A 26367-nucleotide genomic window follows, 5' to 3' on the forward strand; every position below is an offset into this window, starting at 1 on the left:
TGCCCTGGCTGTGGACTCGAGTTCTGCCTGTTCCCTGATGCACTCATGTTCTCAGGGAGCCCAGCCTCCCTTCCCCACTCAAGGCCCTGACCTGCTGGAACCTCTGCTGAGTGGGCCTTCACCTCAACTAGGAGCTGACTTTGCTCCCCTACCAGCGACCCAGCAGACAGTGGGGCCTGGGGCCTCCTGGTGGGCCCAGCCTCTGGGCAGGGGTTAGAGGGGGTGCTGGGCAGGGCTGGCTGTGTTGCCCCAGGTCTTGGGTGAGTTTGCCCCCGCCGAGCCCTGTTGTGAACAGGGCTGAGGCATGGGCTGTCATCCAGCTTTCCTTGCTTGCTCAGGGAGTCACATCTCCTTGGGCCTCACTTTTCCCATCTGAAAAATGGGTACAGCACCAAGTTAGCTGGATTGTTGGGTTTAGGGAGGGTGAATGACTGCACAGTTGGCCTTGGACACTCCTTGTTCTGACCCCGGAGATGAGCAGCCTGGTGGTCTGGTCCAGCTCTGGGGAGAGGCTTTTCCAGGCTCGGGGGGCTCCTGGCCTTTCTTAGGGAGGCTCCCTCTGCCAGGAGCTGAGCTCACAGGGCGGGCCGGGCCTCGGGGGCCGCACGTCCACTGTCTTCCCTTTCCTGGGAGCCGGCCCAGAGACAAGGGGCAGGGCGTCTGGTTCTCATCGGGCGGCCATCTCTAATTCCTTTGGCATCTGAGCTGCTTTTCAGAAGGAGGAAGATGCACTTAACTGATTGTGACCCAGTGTGGTGCTGAGGAAGCGCTGGGCTTCCAGCAAACAAAGCTGGATCCAGGGCCTAACTGGGCCACTCACTGGAGCGTAGTCTGGGTGAGTGAGGTGTTCACTGCCCCTCTGTATCAAGGGCCCCATTTGGAAAATGGGAATAATGACTTCTGCCCTGTCTGTTCTCTGAAGTAGAGAAAGATGGGAACGTGCTTTGTAACCTGCAAAAGGAAGACACTTCCCCTTTGTGCTGGCGTCATCGAGGATGGGGTCCTGCCCAAGCCCTTGCCCCACATGGGGGTAGCCAGGCCTGTTGGCCAAGCCCTGAAGTCTGCGTGTCCATATGGGTAAAGCAACTTCGGGGTCCATAGGATGGAGGCCCATTTCAGATCTCTGGCTGGGGACCCTGAGAGTGGCAGGGGCTCAGAAAAGGAAGAGTTCGCTCTGGTTGGTGTGGCCTGGGGACAAAACAACACACAAATGAGAGCTAACACTTCCTCCGTGCTCACTATGTGCCCGACACACTTCTAAGAATTTTCTGTGTCTTGACTGATTGATCCTCACAACTCCCTTCTGAGAGAGGTTCCCATTACTCCCCCTGCCAACCCTTCAGGGGTGGAAAGGCATTACGGGAGAGGGCATGGGGTGTGCAGAGGCCTGGGGAGCCCCTCGCTTGGGGGTGCAGCGGGAGGAGCTGGCCCAGGGCTTGGGTGTCTCACACGGCAGCAGCAGGAACCCTCGGAGGTTCTTGGGGGACCTAACCTTGAGGGTGGTCAGGATGGGCTCCTGGGAGGACTGGCTGTCGGGCTTCCTCATTCCTCTGTCTTCAAACTTGAGCACAGGCCCAGCTGCCACCCAGGCGGCCCTCCGGGAATCCTCGACTCCGAGAAGCGTTGAGGAGCTGGGCGGTGTCGGTGCAGAGGGCCGAGGTCTCAGAGCTGGGTGGGCTAGTGTGGGGGCCTAGGGGACTGCGGGCGCCAGGCCACACCCATCCTGGGAAGCGGACTCCCGGAAGGGCAGGGCAGCCTGCCTGCCGAGTTTTAGAGCAGCCAGGGACATTCTTCCCGCTCTGGGCCATCCTGCTGTGCAGCGTGATCAGGGGACTGGCCCAGCTGGGGAGGGGGTGATCGCGCCATGGCCCCAGCGACCAGAGAGAGGAAACAGCCCTGGACCCTTTCCTCTCAAAGACAATGAAATCCTTTCCCAGGGAGGCCACCCTGGAGCACCACGGTGGCGGGCCCTGGTCTGAGACCTGGTGTGCAAGCAGGCAGGCGCGTCCCTTCCCAGGACAGCCGTGGTTCACTGCCGAGCAAGGCCTTGGGGCTGGAACCAGGGAGCGTGCAGGGGAGGGTTGACTGTGCAGGGTGATCCGCTCTGCATCCTGACCATTTCTGCTTGAGCCTCCATCACCATGGACAAACAGGCAGGAATTTCCAACAAAGACAGGGATGGGGTGGGAAAAGGGCCTGGAGGGGGAGTGGTGGAGTTTTGAGTCATGAGGCATCCAGGGTGTGATGTCTGTGCAAGAGCCAGAGATAAGAAGTGCAGAGATGGCTGGGGCGATTGGGAAGCACGAGGCAGAGAGGCCGGATCCGGGGTGAGGTCACCGGAGAAGCAGGGGCCACAGTGAGCCATGCAGCACAGGGGGCTGAGGGGGCCCAGGGGAAGGCAGGGGAGAGGTGGGGGGTTGAGGCAGCCCGGGGGAAGGTAGGGGAGGGGTGGGAGGGAGGGAGAAACTCGCCTTGGACTTTCCTTTTGAAAGATTTAAATACTTGGTGTCTGAACAGAGCACTGGGGGAGAGAGTTCAGGAGTTCAAAGCCCCAGGGATCTGGTGCCCGTGGACAGGGGAATGTTGTTCTGGAAGGCGAGAGAAGCCCAGCCTTTGTTCTCATCCCACAGAAACAGTCCTGGATTCACTGCGAGATTGGCATCCGCCTATGCCAATTTGTAAATACTTTTGGAAATGCCCTTTGCCCAGGAGGCACTTGGCGAAACCTCTTGCTTACTGTGTGGCCAGCCAGCCGTAGGAGAGGTTGAAGGTGAGCAGAGCTGGGAAGGCAGTGAGTGACCCCGGGGAGAGGTGACGAGGAGGCCCCAGCAGGAAGGGCGGTTCGAGGTCTTTCCTGGACGGTGCACGAGACGAACCCGTTCCCCACCTGCTCGTCCCACTCTAGCTCGGGCCTTGCCAAGCTTCTGGGTGAGGCCGTGTGCTCTGGCACAACCCGTGTTTCCCTTTCCAAACCTTAAGCCCGGTGCTGTTCCCACAGCCCAGCTCGGCAGGCTTGTGCTGTGGAACCAGAGGAGGCAGCCTGATTGGCCAGGCAGGCACGGTGCTGCGGGGCCCCTGGCCTGACCACCCAACAGGTCAGAGCCGTTAAAGCAGGGCAGGACCCGAGAGGGGGGACTGAGATGCACGATCGCTCACCCATCCCCGCAAGGCCGAGGATCTGCACAAACCTGCTGTCGGTGACGTTTTTCTTGAGAACATTGGAGAAATCTGAATGTTGAATGAGTGTTACAAAAGGTGAAACTTGACTGACATGGAAAGCTGGATTGTTAACTGAAAAAAGTTTAAAAATGCATATATGGTGTGATCTCATTTTGGACAAAATAATAATGAATATGTACCATAGGTGTTAATAGTGATATTGATTGGGTGCTAAAAATCTTTTCCCCTTATTTTTTCTTATTTTTGTGGCTCTATGTTTTCTCACACTTAAGTTTTTTTGGTCATTGTCTTCAACTGCTACAATGAACATATACCTCTTTTATTATGTTAAAAGGTTGTTTTTAACTAAAAAACATTTGTTAAAAATTGCTCCTCTGCAAGAGAACAGCCTGAGTCGTGGTTGGAGCCATGGTCCTATGGGACAGGAAGAACTAACCTCTCTGCTCCTTTGCTCCCAGCCACAGCTTAGAACGCAAACTCCACCTGAGTTTGACCCGTGCTGAGTTGCTTCAGTTGTGTTCAACTCTTTGTGACCCTATGCACTATAGCCCACCAGGTTCCGCTGTCCATGGGATTTCCCAGGCAAGAATACTGCGGTGGGTTGCCATTTCCTCCTCCAGGGGATGTTCCTGATCCAGGAATTGAACCTACATCCCTTATGTCTCCTGCATTGGCAGGCAGTTTCTTTACCACTAGTGCAATCTGGGAAGCCCTGAGTTTGGCACAAGGTCCAGATAGAGCTAATTATTGCAGAGCAAAAAACAGACTTGACTCTAAGATGATGAGTGATTAGTGAGTGATTAAAAAAAAAAAAAGATAACTCAGCCTGGCCTCCTCAACCAGCCCAGGCCAGGCTTGCCCCAAACTTCTTTGTATGAAAATCCAAGTCCATGTTAATAGTGGGTTGGGGAAATAAAAAAGCAGAATTTGAAGGATAAAGTTGCTAAATGTCCTGTACTTCCCTGCTAGTCACCGGCAGCACTGGTGGGACTGTCCCATGTGCGTCTGGGCACCACTAGTGATGCCAGACGGGGTACCATGCGTGATGTGATAAGACCATCACTCAGATAGAGGGTTTGGGACCAGGGAGGCCGAGATAAACCACAGTTTAACTGGAATGCAATGAGTGCCCTGGAAAACCCACTTCTCTGGGCCTTATTTCATCTTTCAGAAGGGCCGTATCATCCTGGGCCTCCCCTTAAGCTCACCTCTCACAAGGCTGTGGCTCAACTCCTCTGGGTCTTGTGTGCGGGGCAGGTGAGTGGACAGGCGGTCTGCCCATCTAATGGCACCCGTGCCCTGGATGGAGCCACCGCTGGGCACCCACACCCTCCACTGGCCTGGCCCCCTCCCGGCCCCATTTCTGGACCTGGCTCCGCCTCTGCCCTTCTGCCCAGCCCCATTCCTTTCTGGGTCTCTCCTACACTGCCCAGGAGGAGCCAGACACTCTTTGGGCACACTCCCTGATTCCCGGGTGTGGGCGGGCGAAAGCAGAAGTGCGGCAGGGGGCACGGTGTTCCCCCGGGCTTCCCCACACTTCCATTTCTGATGAGCGGGGAAACCATTCCCTCCTCTGCCCTCAGAGTCTGTAATTTCTCCTGCAAGAGAGGAACATGTCTAAAAAGGACATTATTGGTGTGTGAGGGGGGAGGTGGGACAAAAAACACTTATTGTCCAGCAGCTGCACGGTTACGGCCCTTCCTTCCTGGGACTGTTCGTCCAGATCAGCAGGTGGGTCGAGCCGCACCCAGCAGACACCTGCCCTCACTGGGCTCTGGGTCCCCACGTTTGGGCCAAATGCGGTGTGAGCCTCTTCCTGGCTGGAAGGGACTGCCTGGCCGAGCTCACCCCTGGGCTGCGGCAGTCGGTGCAGAGCAGGCTTCAGTGATTTAAAAGACAGAGACGTGGCTGATTTTGATTTTGTGGGGCATTTGCTACCATTTTTTTTTCTCCCCACAACTGTGCTCTAAAACAAATCGTAGTATTTAGATGAAGGTCAGGAACAGGAAAACCTCTTTTGGTTCCAAAATATCTGAGTACATTGTTTTGCTGAGGTGAGTTGTGTTCCTTTAGGGCTGAAGTCTGTGGACAGTGTGGGTTGCTGCCCTCTTGTGGCAGAGAAGGGATACGGGGCTGGTGTTCCCCCCAGACGTGGCCTCGAGCCCGCATTTGTTGGGACAGTTGGGGAGCTGCTGCTGGGCAGCCTGTGGGGCAGGAGAGACCTCCCCCCTGGTCTCTGCATATGAGATTCCGGACTAGTCTAGTGACTGTTCACAGAAGCGAGGTCTGAGGCCAACAACACACACCTTGGCCGCCACAGAGGAGCTGGGGGACCCTTCCCTGACTGGGTGGCCAGAGCTGAGCCCCCAGAGGCCCCCGTGACCAGAGCCGCGTCCCTTGTGAACAAAAACGAGACGTGTGAAACCAGTCCTCGCTGCCTGCTCCTTCCTTCTCTACTCAGCGATGGTTACTTCTGCAGAAGTCTCTCCCTTCCCAACTCCTGAATGGTCCTGCTCTGCCTCCTGTTGGGGCTGAATCGGGACGCTCAGAATCCTCGTGCTGAAGCCCTGCCACTCAGGGTTTTGGAGACAGGGTCTGTGAAGAGGTGGAAAGCAGGCTGTTAGGTGGCCCTGACCCCATCTGACTGGTGTCCTTGGACGAGGAGGAGATAAGCCAAGGACAGGGCCTCTGGAGGAGCCACCCTGCTGACGCCTGGACCTGGGCCTTCCCGCCTCTGGAATGTCTATCATGAGCCATCGCCTGCGGTGTTTGGGTGCCGGCAGCCCCAGTGAATGAACACGCCTGCTGACAGAATGCCATCTCTAAAGGGCGGAGGTTGCATCTGAGGCTTAAAGGACACAACCGCATGGACTCCCCTGGGGCCTGGCCACATGTTGTTTGTCCAGAGGCTCTGGAGATGAAACACTGAGCAGCTGGCGTCTGTTTCATTTAATCGTCAGAGTGACCTACTTTATAGATGACCACATTCTCAGAAGTTATCCTGCCCAGGGTCACCCAGGTCGTGGGGATAAGCAAGATTCAAACTCGGCCGGCCTCCATCTCTCTCTCTCTCTCTCTCTCTCTCGGGCTCAGAGAAGAGGACACGGGTGCAGGGAAGGTCAGGGGACAGGGGCTTGGCCTGTGAGACCATCTGGCTTGAAGGTCGGCAACTGGCAAGAAGATGGATCTGTAGCCCTGCTAATTACTGCAGTGTGGCTGGGCCTCTTCCTTAGCCCATCCCCCCAAAACTCCATTCTTCTGGAAACTCTCAAATACTCTCCTCAAGGCAGGTGGTCTTATCACATCCACACACCACCCTTAGGCTGAGAGGTCTAACAAGTTCACCTGTCTGAACTGACAGACAAGGGAGGTCATGTACATTCTGGTCTTCGTCAACAGTGACTCCTGACCACACTGTTATTCTTTCAAAATACATTTTATTAGTGGCATATGGAATTTAAAGTGAAGCAATTTCTTTTCAGAGAGAAAGTAAGCCCTGACAGGTTGTAAAAAAATGAGCAGATTTGTCACAGCAAAAATACTGTCTCCAGTGTAAAGAGGTTAATAGGAATACTCTCCACCAAGGAAATGACTTTCTCCACCATGCTGACTACAGTGGACACCCAGTTCAGCTGGGGGAACCCACGGCACTGGATAGTCACGGACGCTGTTAAGTCGGGGTCATCTGGACACGGACTGGCCCTTCCTGTTGTAGGAGAGGCAGAGAGGTCACAAGCCCCATGGTTCACTGTGAAGAACCGGGGGTCTGGGAGGCGGAAGCTGGCTGGCGGGGCGGAAACAAGGTGAGCAGGCTCGGGAGTGAGCTTGAGAAAGCTCTTAATCTTGGGAAGGGCTCCAGGGTGCCCATGACGACCCTTCACCTGCAGCTGAGAGCCAGGGGTCAGCAGAGGGTCCTTTTACAGCATCTGGAAACACGTCTGTATTGGTAAGTCAGAGAAGATCTCACTTTCTTAACAAAACCAGTTTTTCTGTTTCTTTTGCCTAATGTTCTTCTGACTCTGAATGAGCTCTGCAACATCCAGTGTTCCATTAACTCTGCTGCCGTGTCCCCTTCACCGCGTCCGCTGGCTCCTTCCTGCCTGCTGTGCCCTGCACTGGGTCCTGCCCCAGAGCCCTCTCCTCCGAACCCCCCACACCCTTGAACCTACAGCCTCTGTTACTGCTGTAGGTCCCCCAACTCCAAAACCGTTCCCTGCATCGAAGCCCTTTCTTTACTGTTAAGATCTTGCTGTTTCTTCTTTCTAATCTCAGACAATGGGGACTATTCATGAGGGAGGCTCCGTGGAGTTGGTCATCTTCACTGGTCTTATTTTTATCTTAACATGGGCATTTCTCACACACTTTGGAATCCGCCCCCAACCAGACACTGATCAAGGCAACAAAACGAGTGACAGGCTGCAGAATTTTTCTATTTCTAGATCTAATTGATGAAGCTAAGTCTCCACGCCAGGAGACCGTGCGTCACCTCCAAGCTAGTTTCTAGAATACAGCTTCTGGGGGTTTAGGACAGGTCAATGATGCTCGTGTCGCCGAAGTCAATTCCCGAGTGCAGCTTGCCATCCTTTGCAGCTGCCCAGGGCATGGATGTGGAGGTCCACTTCACCGCCCACTCTCCTGCTTTGTTGACCATGATGATACCACCTACGCCCTTGACCTTTGACTTCATATGACCCAGTGATGCATTGGCAGCTTCTTCTAGTGATTTTCCTGAAAAACAACAAGAGGTTGAGAACAGCACAAGTTATTGAAAGGAATCTGATGGGGAAATTATTTACAGTATGAAAAAAACAAAGCGTGTTAACAAAGATTATTGGTAACTGATTTCTACTTGAATGTCTCAAACAATGACTCTTAACTCTCTCTACGAGTCCCCTCTGCTCCACTGGGATGAACCCAGGCTCAGAGTCTCTCTTCTGCCCCCTGGAGGCAGAAGGTGAATAGTATTCCAAATTCTCTTCTTTCTGCACCCTAACAGATAGGGACTCAACCTGAAAGCAAAGCAAGGGTTTCCTATCCTTCTCCATCTATTTATAAGCAGCTTCCCGGTTCCACATACCCTGTTCAACGTGGAAGAGCGCGAGTCTGGCCAGATTCACCTTCAGGATGCTCTCACCGTGCCCTGTCGTTGAGACAGCTCCGATGTCATTGTCAGCGTAACCTCCAGATCCTGCTCAAGGAAGGGGATTGGTTCTAACTGAGCAGCAACAGTCAGGAAAGTCAAACACATATTACAGGTCTAAAGCTACATGAAAATTAAATCCCAAGAGTGCCAGGGTGTCATGCCAAGGTGCGCTAGTGACCACCATGCGAATACTCTGAAATCAGGGGACAGGGGGAGCCTCGGGGAGGCAGGCCTGACCTTTCCTGGAGCAGCTACACCAGGGTAGCTCCTCCTTTGCCCTCGGGCAAATCTACACAGCCCTCACAGGATGAAACACATACACACCCTCTTTGCGCCCTCTCCCAAACACACACACTCCTGGGAATTAGATAATGTGCTCCAGGGTTAATGCAAAGAACACTTCGATGTGTAATATCCTTTTTTTTTTGGCTGTGCAGCATACAGAATCCTCCCTGACCAGGGATCAAACCTGTGCCCCCCACACTGGGCATGCGTAGTCTTAACCACTGGGCCACCAGGAAAGTCCCTGTAATACCGAGTGGTGCTGTGCTGCTCTTACGCCACTCCAGTCTAATAACTGCAGACTTAAACTGTCAGCTTTCTTAGTTTGCTCGTTTGAGCCCATTCCTGGGAAGACGTTTCACGTACTTAAGCCTTTGGGCATAATTAGTCTGTAGACCGTGAAGCGGGTTACAGAGAAGAAAGAGCCATTGGGGGTGCTGGGGTGACTTCAGCACCCCGTCTCCACCTCCCTCCCAAGTTGTTCCCAAACACAGCATTTAGGAATCAGGTACCTACTGTACAGGCCACCTTCTCCACGGTGTCCCTGGACAACCGTCCCCAACTCAGGCCACCCCCAGAAATTCTACAGCTGCCACAGGAAGAGGAAGAGATGAAGGAAGAAAGAAATGGGGCGGGGGACAGAGACCCGAGAATGAGGACAAGACGACAGGGGGAGGGCAGGGGCAGGGGTCACCTGTCCAGCTCACCTACACACGGCGTGTCCCCGACGCGGCCCGGCATCTTGTTGACGATGCCCCCTGTTGAGGTTGCATAAGCCAGGTTTCCTTGGCAGTCCAAGGCAACAGCACCCACAGTCCCCAAGTTTCTGCCAAAACACAGAGTGACAGGCTAGACGTGAGACACTCCCACAGGTGACGACATGGCTTAATACACTTCTATGTTAATGGCACATGGGACATGCTTTGACTCCAGCATTCCCCACTCATGGTGACAGCGAAGAAAGCCTGTTTGGTTTACATTCCACACATAGTCAGACATCACTTTCAGCATTGGAGCAGCTGACGGCTCGTCGCCTAGAAGCAAAGTCGCTGTGAGCTGGACGTGCCACACAGAGCACTTCTGGACTCTTGGCCAAACCTCGCGCTTACACACCTTTCATGTACCTACCATGTTAGCCCCTTTATTACAGGCGTGCCTTGTTTTTCCAACATGTCTTCTGATCATCGTACATTCTAGTGGAAATGAGTTTTTTTAAACTTCACACATGATTTCATCTCTTGCTTTATTACCCATTAAACGAACCTATCTGAATTCTCTCTCCTAGATACTCATCATTAGTTTTTTCCCCCTAATTATGTTTGGCGTTTTATCAACTTTTGAAATAATGCTTTACTAAGCCTAAAAATGTCCCATTAAAAAAAGTTTATTTTTTTCTTATTTCAGCCGTGCTGGGTCTGTGTTGCTGCACAGGCTTTCCTCCAGTTGTGGACTGGCGGGGTGTGGGGTGGGGGACGCTCTCTTTCTTGTGGTGCGAGGGCTTCTCACGGCGGTGACTTCTCTTGTTGCGGAGCATGGGCTTCAGGCGGGCTTTAGCGGCTGTGGCACATGGGTTGAACGGTTGTGGCTCCCAGGTTCTAGAGTACAAGCTCAATAGTTGTGGGGCACGGTCTAAGTTGTTCCATGGTATGTGCGACTGTCCCAGATCAGGGATCGAACTCATGTCTCCTGCACGGGCAGGTGGATTCATTACCACTGAGCCACCAGGGAAGCCCTCGCGTTGTTTTTTATAAACACTATGTGATGAGGTCATAAAAAGCACCATTATACTTGGCCAAATATTATTAGTTTTCTAAAGATTTTTCTTGATGTGGACCGTTTTTGAAGTCTTTATTGAATTTATCACAACACTGTTTCCGCTTTACGCTTTGGCTTTTCGGCTGCCTTGGAAGGCGAAGTCTTAACCACTGGACCACCAGGGAAGTCCCAAATATTATATTATTCTTTCAAGAACATTACATCTATCTTTTTTATCTTTGCCTTTTCTGGTTAACAACTGTTTGCTGTTTATTCAGCCTTTCCCCTCCAATTCCAATAACTGCACATGTCTTCTGGCGTTATGATTCTTTGTGATTAGCAATTAAATCTTCCTTTAGTAAAGAACATGAAGTTGTCAGGATTTATCTGAACGGTTCAAGTTGTGGATTTGGCGAGAATATTTCTAATTTTCATTGTTTTGATACATAATTAAATCTTCACTGAACAAAGAATCTGTAATGTTCTCTTTGTGAATTTTATGTGGGTCATCCTGGAAGAAGACTGCTTACTTTTAAAGCAGACCATTTCTTTGAAGATTTTTTTACTCCTTTTTTTCTTTTAGTTTTCTTTCATGAGCTCCATTTTAGTATTCTTTTTCTATCAAAATCTTGACTTGTACACGTTTTCAGTAGTCTAGGAATTAGAAACTGAAATGTAACTATACTTATAGTGTACATCAGCATATATTTTCATCAAAATTAAGGGCAAATCCAAAAAAAGAGAATAAAAGTAATTTGTAGATATAATTTCAAAATTTAGTTTTTTCTAAAATTCACAAAATTATTAAGGTCTAAACATTTATTATCGGAGAAGGCAATGGCAACCCACGCCAGTACTCTTGCCTGGAAAATCCCATGGACGGAGGAGCCTGGAAGGCTGCAGTCCATGGGGTTGCAAAGAGTCAGACATGACTGAGCGACTTCACTTTCACTTTTCATTTTTATGCATTGGAGAAGGAAATGGCGACCTACTCCAGTGTTCTTGCCTGGAGAATCCCAGGGATGGTGGAGCCTGGTGGGCTGCCCTTTATGGGGTCACACGGAGTTGGACAAGACTGAAGTGACTTAGCAGCAGCAAACATTTATTATAATTAATGAATAGAACCATTTAAAATAAAAATTACCTAAAAGTTGAACATTCCAACATTTAAAAAAATTTAATTCAACCTTACATATTATTGTGTTTTTTTTTGGGGGGGGGGGGGCTACCCTGGGTCTTATTTGCTGTGTGTGGGATCTAGTTCCATGACCAGGGATCATACCTAGGCCCCCTGCATTGGGAGCACAGAATCTTAACCACTGGACCACCAAGGAAGTCCCTCAATCTTAAGTATGTTTATAAGAATAAAACCATTCATAATTCTCATATTCAGCATCCATTTAGCTGCCAGCATAAAGAGTTGGTTCCTTGGGCAGATTCTGTCTAGACCTGCAATGCCCAATACAGCACTGCTGGCTGCGGAACACCAGAGATGTGGGGGGTCCCCGGTAAGACATGCTGTCAGTGCAGAATGCATGGCAGCTTTGAAAGATTTAGCACAAAAGCATGTAAAATATCTCAGAAATAATTTCTTATGTTGATTACATGTTTTTTAAAAAACTCATTTATCTTTAATTGAAGGATAATTGCTTTACAATATTGGTTTGGATTACATGTTGAAATGATAATATTTGGGGTATAATGAGTTAACTTTCAGTTCAGTTCAGTTCAGTCGCTCAGTCGTGTCCGACTCTTTGCGACCCTATGAATTGCAGCACGCCAGGCCTCCCTGTCCATCACCAACTCCCAGAGTTCACTCAGACTCATGTCCATCAAGTCGGTGATGCCATCCAGCCATCTCATCCTCTGTCGTCCCCTTCTCTTCCTGCCCCCATCCCTCCCAGCATCAGAGTCTTTTCCAATGAGTCAACTCTTCACATGAGGTGGCCAAAGTACTGGAGTTTCAGCTTTAGCATTAGTCCTTCCAAAGAACACCCAGGGCTGATCTCCTTTAGAACGGACTGGTTGGATCTCCTTGCAGTCCAAGGGACTCTCAAGAGTCTTCTCCAATACCACAGTTCAAAAGCATCAGTTCTTCGGCCTTCAGCTTTCTTCACTGTCCAACTCTCACATCCATACATGACCACTGGAAAAACCATAGCCTTGACTAGGCGGACCTTTATTGGCAAAGTAATGTCTCTTTTGAATATGCTATCTAGGTTGGTTATAACTTTCCTTCCAAGGAGTAAGCGTCTTTTAATTTCATGGCTGCAGTCACCATCTGCAGTGATTTTGGAGCCCAAAAAAATAAAGTCTGACACTGTTTCCACTGTTTCCCCATTTATTTGCCATGAAGTGATGGGACCAGATGCCATGATCTTTGTTTTCTGAATGTTGAGCTTTAAGCCAACTTTTTCACTCTCCTCTTTCACTTTCATCAAGAGGCTTTTGAGTTCCTCTCCACTTTCTGCCATAAGGGTGGTGTCATCTGCATATCTGAGGTTATTGATATTTCTCCCGGCAATCTTGATTCCAGCTTGTGCTTCTTCCAGCCTAGTGTTTCTCATGATGTACTCTGCATATAAGTTAAATAAGCAGGGTGACAATATACAGCCTTGACGTACTCCATTTCCTATTTGGAACCGGTCTGTTGTTCCATATCCAGTTCTAACTGTTGCTTCCTGACCTGCATATAGGTTTCTCAAGAGGCAGATCAGGTGGTCTGGTATTCCCATCTCTTTCAGAATTTTCCACAGTTTATTGTGATCCACACAGTCAAAGGCTTTGGCATAGTCAGTAAAGCAGAAATAGATGTTTTTCTGGAAATCTCTTGCTTTTTCAATGATATAAATATGATTAATTTCACTTTTTTTTTTTTTTTTTGCTTTTTTAATATGGCTATTAGAAAAGGTTAAATTACATATATGGCTCTCATTTTTTCTATTGGACAGTGCGGGTCTAGACCTATAGCCCTCAGTGCAAATCTTGCAGATATTGTACTGATTTGTGGATAACTCCAGAATTGCAAACTGAACCATGTAGAAAGGAAAAGGACACTTGGCACTACTGGGAAACACTTCGTTATACAAGAATTTGTTTCAAAAAACATTGTCTTTTTTTCTTACCTAAGTCCTTCTGCTGTTCAGTTCTTCCCCCACACTCCAACAGGGTCTATTTCTGATGTCAGCAGTGGTATAATCCACAAGCTTTTAGACTCAGGTGGCCTTTACTTCCAAGACACAGAGCAAGAGATGGAGAGAAGCATTTCCCTGGGGGCTGAATGGTATCAGTCCCAAGAGCGGATGTTGAAGGTGACAGGTAACACTGTGCCAAGGCCAGTGACAGAGGTGCCCCACGGGCCTGCAATCAACCAACTGTTTTGTGTATTTGCGCTACACTGTTGCTTGTGTGCTAAGTTGCTTAATTGTGTCCAACTCTTTCCAACTCCATGGACTGCAGCCCGCCAGGCTTCTCTGTCCATGGGGTTCTCCAGGCAAGAATACTGGAGTGGGCTGCCATTTTCCTCCTCCAGGGGATCTTCCCAGCCCAGGGATCAAAGCTGCATCTCCATGTCTCTTGCATTGTAGATGGTAGGTGGTTTCTTTATCCACTGAGCCATTGGGGAAGCCCATTTGTGATGTGAGGGTCTTCTAAAGTGCAAGGCCCAGGGCAGGAGCCCCTCTTGCTTATATAGAAGAACAGTTAAGGCTGGCAGAGATGGTGTTGTTGCAGAATTTTTGGAAACAATGTGTCAATCTCTATTAAAATGGACATGAGCCACTGATAAAGCAGCCCCAGACACAATAGCACCTTTGGTCAAGATTATCACAGCTACCAACATATGGCCATCTTGTGAAGCAGATGCTTAACCTGGGGACATGTCGTAATCACCTGGAAAACTTTTTTTTCTAATGGACCTGCGTGGTCTCTCCACCTCAGCTCCACTAAATCAGATCCTGTAGGAAAGGAGCTCAGACATGGATATTTTGAAAAAGCTCTTAAGGTGATACTAAAGTATATCTCTGATTAAACATTACAAATCTAAAAGGGTGGGTAGAACTAATAGATTATATTCCATTATATTCCTTATTCTGGGCCACACTCAAATTGTATTTTTCAAGTTTTGCTTTAAACAGGGAGGCTTTTATTTGGCACTTCTGAATGGGTAACACGGAAAACAATAATTCAGAACACATGATTAATTCACTTTCCAGGGCTTCTCTGCCCCGTGGAAGGTGCCTGAGTTGAGGGTGGTGTAGATCACAGAGGAGCCAGGCAGTGTACAGAAGACAACAAACTGCTCGAGAAGCTTGCACGTAATTAATACATCAACACCCAGCATTCCTCTGTCAAATCATGTTGGAAAAGGAACTCTCAGCTGACTATGAATAAACTATTCATAGGAATAAAAAATGAGGTTAAATTTCAGAATCAAAAAAGCAGCTTTTTCATTATTTAGTGTGAATTATTCTATACAAAAACTGAAACTACCTTGTGATATTGGACTTTTTTAAGAAATGTGGATAATCAGACATGTGTCAAACTTCCACATCTGGATAACTCCCCGACATGTGAGCCACAAATGACACTTACTTCTGACAGTCTGGTTTCTGAGCATCTTTTTCAAGCTTTTCTTTTTCCAGGCGTTTTCTGCTTCTTTCTGTTACCAGCTGTTGTCCAGGAATTGTTGGAATCCCATTGGCTGCTGCAAATCTTGCTGCACCTTGGTCAGTCAGAAAGCAGTGAGGTGTCTGGAGCCAGAAAGAAACGGGAAAATAGTTAGTTTCTTGAAAAAGTTAAACTCTTTTTAATTGTTCCAACTGTGTGGAAATAATTGTTCTCTCTGGGTAAAAGCCTCAAGAATGCAAATTCCACTGGCATTAATTTTCTGAACGTTGAAAAAAGCCTACCTCTCTGAGTTTTTGTATTTTCAAAAACCACCAAATGATGGAATATCAGGAATTCAACTTACATATGGTCTTAAACTTTAATCCATTTTTATTTTATGTATGCTATTTATCTATTTACGATGCTGCACAGTTTCTGAGGTCTTAGTTCCCTGACCAAGGACTGACCCCAGCTCCTGGCGGTGGAAATGTAGTGTCCTAACCACTGGACCACTGGGGAATTCTCCCATACATGCTATTTACACAGCTGGTCTCTTCAGTTTGAATGTGTTATGTTACCTCGTGTTGAGAACAGGCTGAAGAAAATACAGGAAGATAACATGTAACACCTGGTCAAGTGATCATGAGTCAGAATCTTGGTTTCCTTGAGAAACTTAAATAATAACATTGCTTTTGTTCTGTCACACACTTTTAGGAGAACAGTGATCTCAAGTGTTTCCCCACAGTGAGACCCCTTTTGGTTGCTGAAGTGCAGCAGTGGCAATCCCTTAGGAAAGGGTGGTTTGGTCCCACATACCTTGTCCATAACAAGCCGTGCAAGTTTAATGGGATTTGCGATACAGCGGACTGCAGACACCGCCCCTGCAGACAGGTCTTTCCCATTCATGATACTGGCATCCATTTCAACCTCCCCGTTTTCGTTCAAGACAGATCCACAACCTAAAACCAAAGAGAAGTCGAAAAGCAAGAGTTAACAATTTAGAAATGGCTTCAGAGCTTGCTCTCCAAGCTGCCTACTTTAATTCATCCTCTACTTCTCTGTCAAAGGAACATTTCTAAAAACACAAATCTGACTCGGTACCCCATGACCTACAAAATAAAAGGTGTGAAGCCCTTCCTGATCTGGCCTCTTGACTTCCTTTTCCAGCTTCATCTCCTCTCCATGGCAACATTTTACTGCAACACTAGGTTTCCTTGAACGTATTAAAACCATCAGGTCTCATTACTCTGTTTTCTTTACCACTAGCAGCTTTTCTCCAGCGTTCTCTACCTAGATAATACCTGTAAGGGTAGTTGTTCTTAACCTCTATGTGGCTCTGTTTCGTCAGAGGGATAAGAACAAAGCTCAAGAATATTTAAAGGAGTACAAAAATATCCAGCACCTAAGAAGTATTTGGTATCTGATAAGAAATCACCAGGTACAAAAAGAAACAGGGAATTATGACCCATAATGAGGAACAACAACAACAAAATCAGTCAATAGCAACAGACTCGGAAATGGCATAAATGATGGCATTATTAGACAAGAACATTAAAACAGCTGTTGTAACTATTCCATATGTACCAGAATGTGGAAGAAAATATGAATAGGACCCAAAGAGAACTTCTAGAAATGAAAAAGTTTGAAATGAAAAATACACTGGATAGGATTAATACCAAATTAGACACTACAGAAAAGAAGAATGAACTTAAGACACAGCAAAAGATGGAAAAAAAAAACTTAACAGAGTTTATCACTGAGCTCAGGGACAGTTTCAAGCAGTCCAGCACACGTATAATTGGAATCCCCAAAGGAGAGGTGAGACAGAGGGACAAAAAATGTTTAAGGAAATGGTGAATTTTCAAATTTGGTGAATACTATAAATTCACAGATCAGAATTTAATCCAAGGAAGAGAAACACGAAGGGAACTACGCTCAGGCACACCATGATCAAACAGCTTAGTGCCAATGAGAAGAGAAAATGTTAAAAGCAGCCAGAGAAAGACACATTAGGCATAGAAGGAAAAAAAAAATGATAGTCTATTTCTTGCCAGAAACAATGCAAACCAGAAGACAGAGGAGCAACATCTTTAAAGCTCTGAAAGGAAAAAAAAATGTCAAGTTAGAATTCTACACACAGTGAAAGTATCTTTAAAAAACCCAAAACAAAGACTTTTATAGACATACAAAAGCTAACAACAAAAAAAAGTCATCAAAAGCAGTTGTGAAACACAAGAAATGTTAAAGGAAGTCTTTCAAGCAGAAGCAAAATGACCGCAAAAGGCAATCAGGATTCCCTCAAAGCATGAAGAACACTGCAAACGGCTAACATGTGGAAAAGCAGAAACCCCTTTTCCCTTTACTTTTATAGTATCTTTAAAATATAACTGTTTAAAGTAAAAATCATAACGACGCATTGGGTAACTTATCACTTATAAAACATATGAAAGCAGTAGCACAAAGGCTAGGAAAGGAGAAACAGGCGTGTGCTGCATAAAGTTCTTCTATTATGCATGAAGTTTGATATTACTTAAGGCAGACTGTGATAAGTGAGAGATGTATACTATAAACTCCAAAACAACCTTTAAAAAAGAAGTTTAGTTACTAGGCCCACAAAGGAGGTAACATGGAATTATAAACATTCAATTATTCCAAAGGAGGCAGAAAAAAGTAGAAAAAGAGGACAAGGGGAACAATGAATAGACTGGGTAAAGAGAAGACAAACAGCAAGATGACAAACTTGTGCCTAACCATATCAGTGGTCACATTAAATGGAAATGGTCTAAACATCTCTATTACAAGCCTGCCAGGCTCCTCTGTCCACGGGGAATCTCCAGGCAAGAATACTGGAGTGGGTTGCCATGCCTTCCTCCAGGGGATCTTCCCAACCCAGGGATCGAACCCAGGTCTCCCACTTTGCAGGTGAATTCTTTACCATCTGAGCCACCAAGGAAGCCCCAATAAAAAGCAGAAATTGTCAAACTGTATGAAAAGATAGGACATAATTATATGCTGCCAATGAAACATCTACTTTAAATATAAAGATGCATATAGTTTAAAAGTGAAAGAATGGACAAATTATATACCATGCCAAAATGAATCAAATGAAAATTGGAGCAACTATACTAACATCAGGCAAAGCATACTTCACAATAAGGAGCATTAAATAATAATAAGGACACCAAGCAATGATATAGGGGGTCAGTTCACTGAGAAGACAACAATCTATACACCAGCTAACAGTTTCAAAATACGCGAAGTAAACACTGATAGAACTCAAAGGAGAAAAAGACAAATCCACCATTACAATTAAAGATTTCAATACTCTTGTCTCAGTAATCAGTAGAAATAAACAGTCAAGATACAGAAGGTATGAACAACATTACCAATGAACTTGACCTTATTGTTCTATACAACAACAGCAGAGTACATTCTTTTCAAGTGCAAATGGGCATGGTAGAACACATTCTGAGCCAAAAACCAAACCTTAGGAAGTTTAATAAGAATGCAAATCACATAAAGCATATCCTCTGACTGTAACAGAATTAAACTAAAAATCAGTAACAGATATTTGGAAAATCCACAAATATTTGGAAATTAAATATTATATTTCTAAATAATTCATGATATAATGAGGAAATCACAAGGAAAATTAGAATACATTTTGAGTGGAATGAAAATCAAGACAACATATAAAAACAGGTAAAAAAAAATCAAAGCAGTGCTAGGGTAAAATTTAAAACATTAAATGCGTATATCAGCAAAGAACAGTCTCAAATTAATGATCTAAAAAGAAAAAGAAAAGTAAATTATTTCCAATGCAAGCTGAACGAACAAAGGAAATAACAAAGGTAAATCAATGAAATTCAGAACAGAAAAAGAGCAAAAGAAAAAAACAACAGAAAAATTCACAAAATCCATCCCCTCAAAAAACTAGTTCTTTGAAAAGAACAGTAAACTTGATAAACTCCAGACTGACAAAGAAAAAAAAAAAGACATAATTACAAATATCAGGAATGAAAGAAGGAACCTCTCTACAGACCATACAGATATCAAAAGCATAACACAGAAATGTTGCAAATTCAGCAACTTATATAAAATATAAACATTTCTTGAAAGACAACTGACAAAACTCTCTCAAAGAAGAAATAGATAACCTGAACAGTGCCATGCCTATTAAGGACTTTGATTTCTTAGATAAAAACTTTCCATCAAAACAAACAAAAATCAATCTACCAATCTACCAAAAGCCAATCTACAAAATATTACAAAGAAATAATGCCAACTTTATATAAATTCTTCGAGAAAAACTGTTGAGAAGGGAACACTTTTCAATTCATCATATGAAGCCAGCATCATCCTCATTTCAAAACCAGACAGATGTTATAAGAAAATCAAACTATAGACCAGTATCTCATGAACACAGATGCAAAATCTTAAGAAAACACCATTAAATCAAACCCAGCATTTTATGAATATATTACATGCCGGGGTCCTGCCCCGGCTGATCCAGGGTATTCGAAGGAGAGACAGCCTAGGCGACTATTTATATGTTAATTAGAGATATAAGAGTAATAGAATGAGGATAGCTCAGTAGGAAAATTCAGTGGAGAAAAGAGGCTGAGTAGTTTGGTTTACGTGGAAAATCAGTATAACCCGTGACACCAGGTTAGCTCTGACCACGGAGGCCGCAGGCGCCCTCTCGAATAGCAGAAGGTGCCCCACCTTAGACACCTTCTAGAGTGGGTCTTAGAAGCCCATGCAAATAAATGTCACAGAGGATATCCGTGCTCCAGATGGAGACTTCAGCCAGAATGTGAAAAGAATGACATGGGGAGACCAAGCTTTGGTGAGCAAGGCCCGTAGCTATATTTTTAACAGGGGCTTATATACCCTAAGTTACACATAGAGGATAATAGGGGATGCAAAGTCAGCAGTTTTTGATCCTTATCAAAAACCAGGGTTTCTTTCCTGCAAATTTATCGTATACAAATGGTTTAGGTGATTTACATCATCTTCTGGTCAGAAGGCCTATTAACATTTTATGACTCTTGACAAAGACTTATCAATCGTAAGACTTATTTTCTCTAAGAGTAATTATTTTAAGGTTTGGCGCCATCTTCCGAAGATAAAATTGCATTCCTATAGGGCGGATGTGTAATGGGTTTACAACAAAGGAAAGAATTTATTACCTTAAGGGTCTAAAGTTACTAACATCAAGGCCACTACTTGTTTTTTCTACATACCAACTATATTAATTAATACACATTCAAGGATACAATTCAGGGGATGTGAAAACTTGGCAACAAGCATTGGCTCATCAATGAAATCTTTTACTAGTTTTATTCTGACAGTTTCTAACTCTCTGAGAGGCTCTAAGCTATTTGAATATCTTAAGCTTCCCGTGCCTCTCGAGGCTGGGAGACTGTAAACAATAGTATGCATAGCTGTAGGAGTCCGGGTAAATTTGTCAGGCGAGTTAGAGAGCCATCTGAGGGGTTTGGATTTAAACACTCCGAATTGCCCAGGAACTTTATTAATTGGAGCTGGAAGTTAACTCTTTGACAGAGAGAGCGAGATGGTGGTGGGGGACAGCCCCCAGTAAAGTCAGAGGTGAGAGCACAAAGCAATAAAGTAGGCAGACTCTGGTTTTTGGGGGGTAGATGCTCGAGAATATTCGGGGGGACTCCTGAGGCTCGATCCCACCTTTGCGTATGCCGAGCCTCTTTCCTCATGACCTTTGTCACGAGTGGAATGTCTCTTGTCGGCTCCCGGCAATTACATATATGTCATTTTTCTTTAGAAGGAATGATGCTAAAGCTGAAACTTCAGTACTTTGGCCACCTCATGCGAAGAGTTGACTCACTGGAAAAGACCCTGATGGTAGGAGGGATTGGGGGCAGGAGGAGAAGGGGATGACAGAGGATGAGATGGCTGGATGGCATCACCGACTAGATGGACGTGAGTCTGAGTGAACTCCGGGAGTTGGTGATGGACAGGGAGGCCTGGCGTGCTGCAATTTTCATAGGGTCGCAAAGAGTCGGACACGACTGAGCGACTGAACTGACTGACTGACACACACATATATGTACATATATCACAACAAAGTGGTGTTAATCCCAGAGAAGAAAACTTGGTTCAAAATTCAAAAATCAATCAGTCAATCTTCACCATGTCAATAGACAAAACAAAAACCATATGATCATCTCAACAGATGCAGAAAAAGGACTGGATAAAATTCAACATCCATACATGATTAAAAAAATCTCAAAAAACTAAGAATAAGGTGGGACATCCCTGGTGGTCCAGTGGTTAAGAATCCACTTTGCAATGAAAGGGACACAGGTTTGATCCCTAGTCTGGGAAGATCCCACGTGCTTCAGAGCAACTAAGCCCGTGGGCCGCAACTACTGAGCCCATGGGCTGCAACTGCTGAAGCCCGTGCGCCGAGAGTGTGTGCTCCGCAACAAGAGAAGCCCCAGAGACGAGAAGCCTGCACACCGAAATGAACAGTAGCCCCTACTCGTGGCAACCAGACAGAGTCTGTAGGGAAAAGTCTGTAGAGAAAACTATAGGGAAAATAAATTAACTAAAGTTTGTGTAAAAACTGCTCAATTCCAGTGAAAGCAAAGGGTCCCTGTTTGGGTGCCAATCTGAGTCTCTAAAGAATATTCCTAACATTCAAATTTAAACTGGTGGTGTCTAATAAATAAACTACTTTTTAATAAACAAAGTGTTATGAAACAAGCTTCAAACATAAAATGAAACCTATATTGAAAGATCAATACAATGTAAACAATGCTTTAACAGACATTCAGATAAGCTTTGTCAGGAATGCAAATTATTGCCACCTAACTCAGTAACTGCCAGGGCTCAGCTTTTTGTATGCAGTTCCCACATAGTCCCTCTAGAGGATTACAGTAGAGGTTGCTGAAAAGAGCTGGGAAAGACAAACAGAAAACAGAGCTCGAGGTGCAGAGTATGCTATTAAAAGTTCCACCTTTACCCCCAGATCTTTCATTTCCTTCTTTTTAGCCAGCTCTTGTTCTCCTCAATGTGCAGAGTGGGCAACTGGGAAATGAGAAGGGAGCCACTCAGAATGCAGGCTCCGGATTCAGAGCAGAGAAACGAGATCCAGCAGCTGCAGCTCCCTGGTCCCTAGCTCACCAATGCACCCCATTGGTTTAGAGAGGGTGGGAGGCCAGAATGCCTTGCTCCAAATGAAGGTCTCCTGTGAAGAAGTGGGCACTGTCAGCCGACCGGGTCCTGACTGCTAACAGGCATAGAGCTTAATGAGTCCCCCACGGGCTGCTGCTGGCAAGGGGTGGAAGGGCATCTAGTAAACTCTGGCTCAACAAACAGCCACGGAAGCAGTTATGTCTCATTCTATGGGTTAAAGAATGCAGGGCAGAGGCTAGGGGACAGAACCATTACTCAGTATCTGATGACTGGTTAGAGTTCCTGAAATTCTTTTCTGTGACAGATGTCAGGTGTATGGGTGGTACAATTCTAAGAAGTATTCTAATCCCAAGATTTTAGGTTTTCTATGTCAGTAGAAGACACTGACAAGTCACTCAATCTCTAGCAAGTTCCTTAATCTCTAGCAAGTTCCTTAATCTGACAAATTCCTTAATCTCTAGCAAATTACTCAATCTGACAAGTTACTTAATCTCTAGCAAGTTACTTAATCTGACAAGTTACTTAATCTCTAGCAAGTTACTTAATCTCTTTGCGCCTTAGCTTCCTCATCTGAAAAATGAGCACAATAATTACACCTAACCACAGGACAGAAGTACAGATTAAGTGAGTTAATCAGGCAAGTTTCTTAGACCATGGTTTGGTACACAGCAGACACTCATAGTAGTTATGATGATTATTACTCTGAAAAAGGATTGATCTGAGTGAAAGAAGCCAAACACAAAAGAATCACTCTTGGTGAATGCATTTATGTGAAACAACAGAAGTGGGCCTCTGTGGGGTCGGGATGTGTGGAGGGGTCATCTGGGCTTGCCTGCAAGAATGTGAGGCATGGAAAGAATGGCCACTATATCGCGGATGCCGGATTGTCCTCAAAACACAGTGACTTGGTTAATGCAGTAATGGCATGTCCTGTTTATTCTCTGCAATGCCCATGGCAACTGCCAAAGGAGTCTGAGGCCACCCACCAGAGCTCCTAACTGGTGAGGGACTGGCAAACGGATTATACTGGCCTCCGTCCTCTGAGAGAGGGTTCTAACATATCCTGGTTTGTGTGGACTCCGCATCTGGCATAACTCAAACTCTCCCTTGTCCCCATGCAAACCAGGTACCACTGTTAGGAGATCAGAGAAGCTGAGTACCAAGCAGGAGTACCTTCATTACACAGACAGTGACTGAGGTCACATTTCAAAGGTTGTGGACTGTAATATGCAAAACTGGACAAAAGACGTTCTATCTCCTATATAAGCCTCACAAGCAGCAGGGCTGAGAGAAAGGAAAAATGGAACAGTAAGGCAGTACCTTAAATTACTAACAGATAAAACCACCGTAGCTACGTCGACACAAGTACTGTCCAAGGTTTTAATACATCTGAATGATCAACCAGTAGAACTGCTGTCTCATATGCCAGACTGGGGACCCCCAAGGAAGCGCCTGATACCAAAAAGGGGCTTCGGGAAACAGCCACTGCCCTCTCACCATGGATCAATGTGCTATGGTTCTGAGGACACCAAGCCCCGTCACACCAGGGCGGGGGGATCAGCAACTGGGATTTGCAATTGAACATTCTACCCGGATGGGGGAGGAGGGACCACTCAATCTCCACTCCCGCTGTCCTGCCGCAAGCTGGGCTTGTTGAGATGCATCAAACCTGCAAGGGAAGGTGCCGTGCTGAAAAAGGAGAAGGGGAGGGCTCTGGTCTGGGGTATCCTGCCCCCAGGCCGTCTCAAGCCTGACAGCACCGCCTCCCCTGGCTAACGTGTATGGTATTTACAACCAGATCAAGTTCCTAAGGCTGCCGACCTCCTTCTACTCAAGGCCAGGTGAGCATGTTCTGTTTCCCACTGGAACAATCATTCCACTGCCATCTCTGTGCCCTGGGCTGGAGGACACGACGGGACACGCAGGGCTTCCCTCATCAAGCCCAGAATGATGGCAAGCAAAGCCTGTCCTTCCTGCACATTGAAAAGTCTCCAGTGAGACAAGCTCTCCTCCAAAACAGAATAGCCTTGGCCATTATTACTGCCTTGCAAGGAGGCAGCTCTGCCGTTATCCAAACAGAATGCTGTGTGCTCATACCTGATAATAAAACGTGTCACTTTTATTAAATCACAGGACACAGGTGAACACTCTGAGTGGTTTGGCTCCCAGCCTATAAGACTTAGGAACAATGGTTTGAATCATGAGACTCTTGGTGGAAAAAGGTATCTGGGATCTGATAAACTGTCTTAACCTGTGTTTTCTTTTGTATGTGCCTGTACTCTTGCTGTGGCATCTGCCTCCAATGCAGGCAGACAGCCGCCAAAATTAGCCACCCAAACAATTGCTCAAGGGACATTGCAGAAGAGAAAGTGTGTGGGACTGTAAGAGCCGGTCACGACGGGTGGAGTGATGGGGCAATCAGAGGCCCTTACCCCTTCCTCTTTCCTTGGAAGGCGCCCTCCATTTGCCTTCCTGCACCAGAAACTGTCCAAAGACATAGCCTTGAGACGTGGTATTGAGATCATCTGGATGGTATGCATGGCTGAACCTAGATAAGGCCTCTAAATAAACTTTTCAGATTCTGGTGGGCACGAACAGAGGGCTACTTATCCAGCAAGACAAGCCTCTACTGTATGTTCCCATGCTTATTAGATCTGCCACCTACCAATCTGGAGTGATTTGCCTTTTCCTGCAGTCTCTCCATGGCCTCCCTCCCTCCATTCAAATGACACCCTGAAGCTCCAAGGTTGCCATGTTTGTGGGGTAAGCAGTCTATTCCCTTACCCCATAAAAAGATGTAATAAAACAGCCTCTTGGTATGTGAAATCCAGAAAGCAGATTAAAGAAGAAAGGGTGAATAATGAATTTTAAAATTCTTTAAAGCAACTTGTTCAGTCACTAAGTCTTGTCTGACTCTCTTGCGACCCCATGGACTCCCCAGAGGAGCCCAGCAGGCTTCTCTGTCCGTGGGACTTCCCAGGCGAGAGTACTGGAGAGGATTGTCATTTCCTTCTCCAGGGGATCTTCCCCACCCAGGGATGGAACCAGAGTCTTCCGCATTGGCAGGTGGATTCCTTACTCCTGAGTCACCAGGCAAGCCCCAAAGCAACTTGGTCAACAGGTAGAAAAACTAAGCCTTTTCAGCATATTAGGTAAGAGATCCAGCGACACTTTAGAAAGGTTCTGTTTATCTGGCGTGGGAAGCTGAACCCGGTGTGGCGCTGGTCACTAGCCGCAGTGCACATTTACCTGCGTTGAAGTCGGGATCGTCTTCCAGCACTGTCACGGCTCCTTCCACCGCGTCAACGGCGCTCCCTCCCTGCTTGAGGATGTTGTAACCCACGGTGGCGGCTCTGAGGATGCCCTGGCGCACCCGCTCTTTCCGGTCTTTGGAGATATTGCTGGCTCCGCCACCGTGGACCACGACGACGGGGTTCATGGCGATGGATCCTAGGGGTTAGGAAGACGAAAGCGTTCTTTCAGACGGGTCCAAGAGAACCGCATGGGGCTTATGTCTCCCGCTGGGAACAAGGTCTGGTTTCCACTGCTGGACAGGGGCAGTTTTTACAACCTCAGGCGAATTCCCGAGACCCAGGGAGTCCGGCGAGCAGAAGAGGCGGCTGGGTGTGAACTTTGCACGAAAAGCCCAGGGTGCCCTTCCTTGCCCGGCCCGGGGCACCTGCCCGCCTCGCAGCAGCAGTGCGATGCTCCGCGCCCCCTCCTTGCCCGCTGACATCCGGCCTCAGTTTCCCCGAGGAGCCCCGGCTCAAGGCCCGGGCCGGGAAGGGGCGGAGATGGCACCCCTTCCAGCCACCCACACCTACCCCGACCCGGGGCCGCAGCTCCAGCCTTCCTCCCGGGCCCCACGTCGAGCCTCAGTTTCCCGGGGGCCTGTCCGCGCTCCCACCCGCGCCGCGGGGCCAGGGGGAGGCCTGGGGGCTAGAACTCGCTAGCGCCCTCCCACTATCGGCCCCGGCACCCACGAGGTGCCTTCCCGGGTCTGAGGAGGCGGCTTCCCGCAGGGCCCGTCGACTTACCGAGCACGCCGCAGGAGGCGGACGCCGGGGATTCAGGCTCGGGCGAGCCGCCCTGGCGGCCTCGGAACCTGCACAAGCGGGTTTCTCCGCAAAGCTGCTCTGGAAACTGCTCCGCCGGCAACCGCTCGGCGGGCAACGGCTCTGCGCCTGCGCACGAGGGCGGGGCAGCGAGCCCCGCTGAAT

At 47.2% G+C, this 26367-nt stretch overlaps 1 protein-coding gene and 1 long non-coding RNA gene across 2 annotated transcripts; one reads left to right on the forward strand and one right to left on the reverse strand.

The window, feature by feature from the left end:
* Nucleotides 1-2212: 2212 nt before the first annotated feature.
* LOC147342046 (uncharacterized) lies at nucleotides 2213-3313 on the forward strand. The gene is made up of 3 exons (XR_015157505.1): nucleotides 2213-2327; nucleotides 2631-2770; nucleotides 2999-3313. It is a non-coding gene; the product is annotated as an uncharacterized LOC147342046 (long non-coding RNA).
* A 3284-nt stretch (nucleotides 3314-6597) lies between these two features.
* Nucleotides 6598-26335, reverse strand: ASRGL1 (asparaginase and isoaspartyl peptidase 1). Its single transcript, XM_086383508.1, has 7 exons — nucleotides 26185-26335; nucleotides 25397-25597; nucleotides 15785-15927; nucleotides 14954-15111; nucleotides 9313-9431; nucleotides 8258-8368; nucleotides 6598-7908 (listed from the first exon to the last, which is right to left on the reverse strand). The coding sequence occupies exons 2-7, from the start codon at nucleotides 25584-25586 to the stop codon at nucleotides 7703-7705; spliced, it is 927 nt and encodes a 308-aa protein (XP_086239634.1). The 5' UTR covers nucleotides 25587-25597; nucleotides 26185-26335; the 3' UTR covers nucleotides 6598-7702.
* Between the last annotated feature and the right edge of the window lie 32 nt (nucleotides 26336-26367).

The sequence above is a fragment of the Bos grunniens genome, chromosome 29 (genome assembly GCF_055505025.1).
Source record: "Bos grunniens cultivar Pamir isolate PY7600 chromosome 29, Bosgru_T2T1.0, whole genome shotgun sequence".
Classification (NCBI taxonomy): Eukaryota; Metazoa; Chordata; class Mammalia; order Artiodactyla; family Bovidae; genus Bos; species Bos grunniens.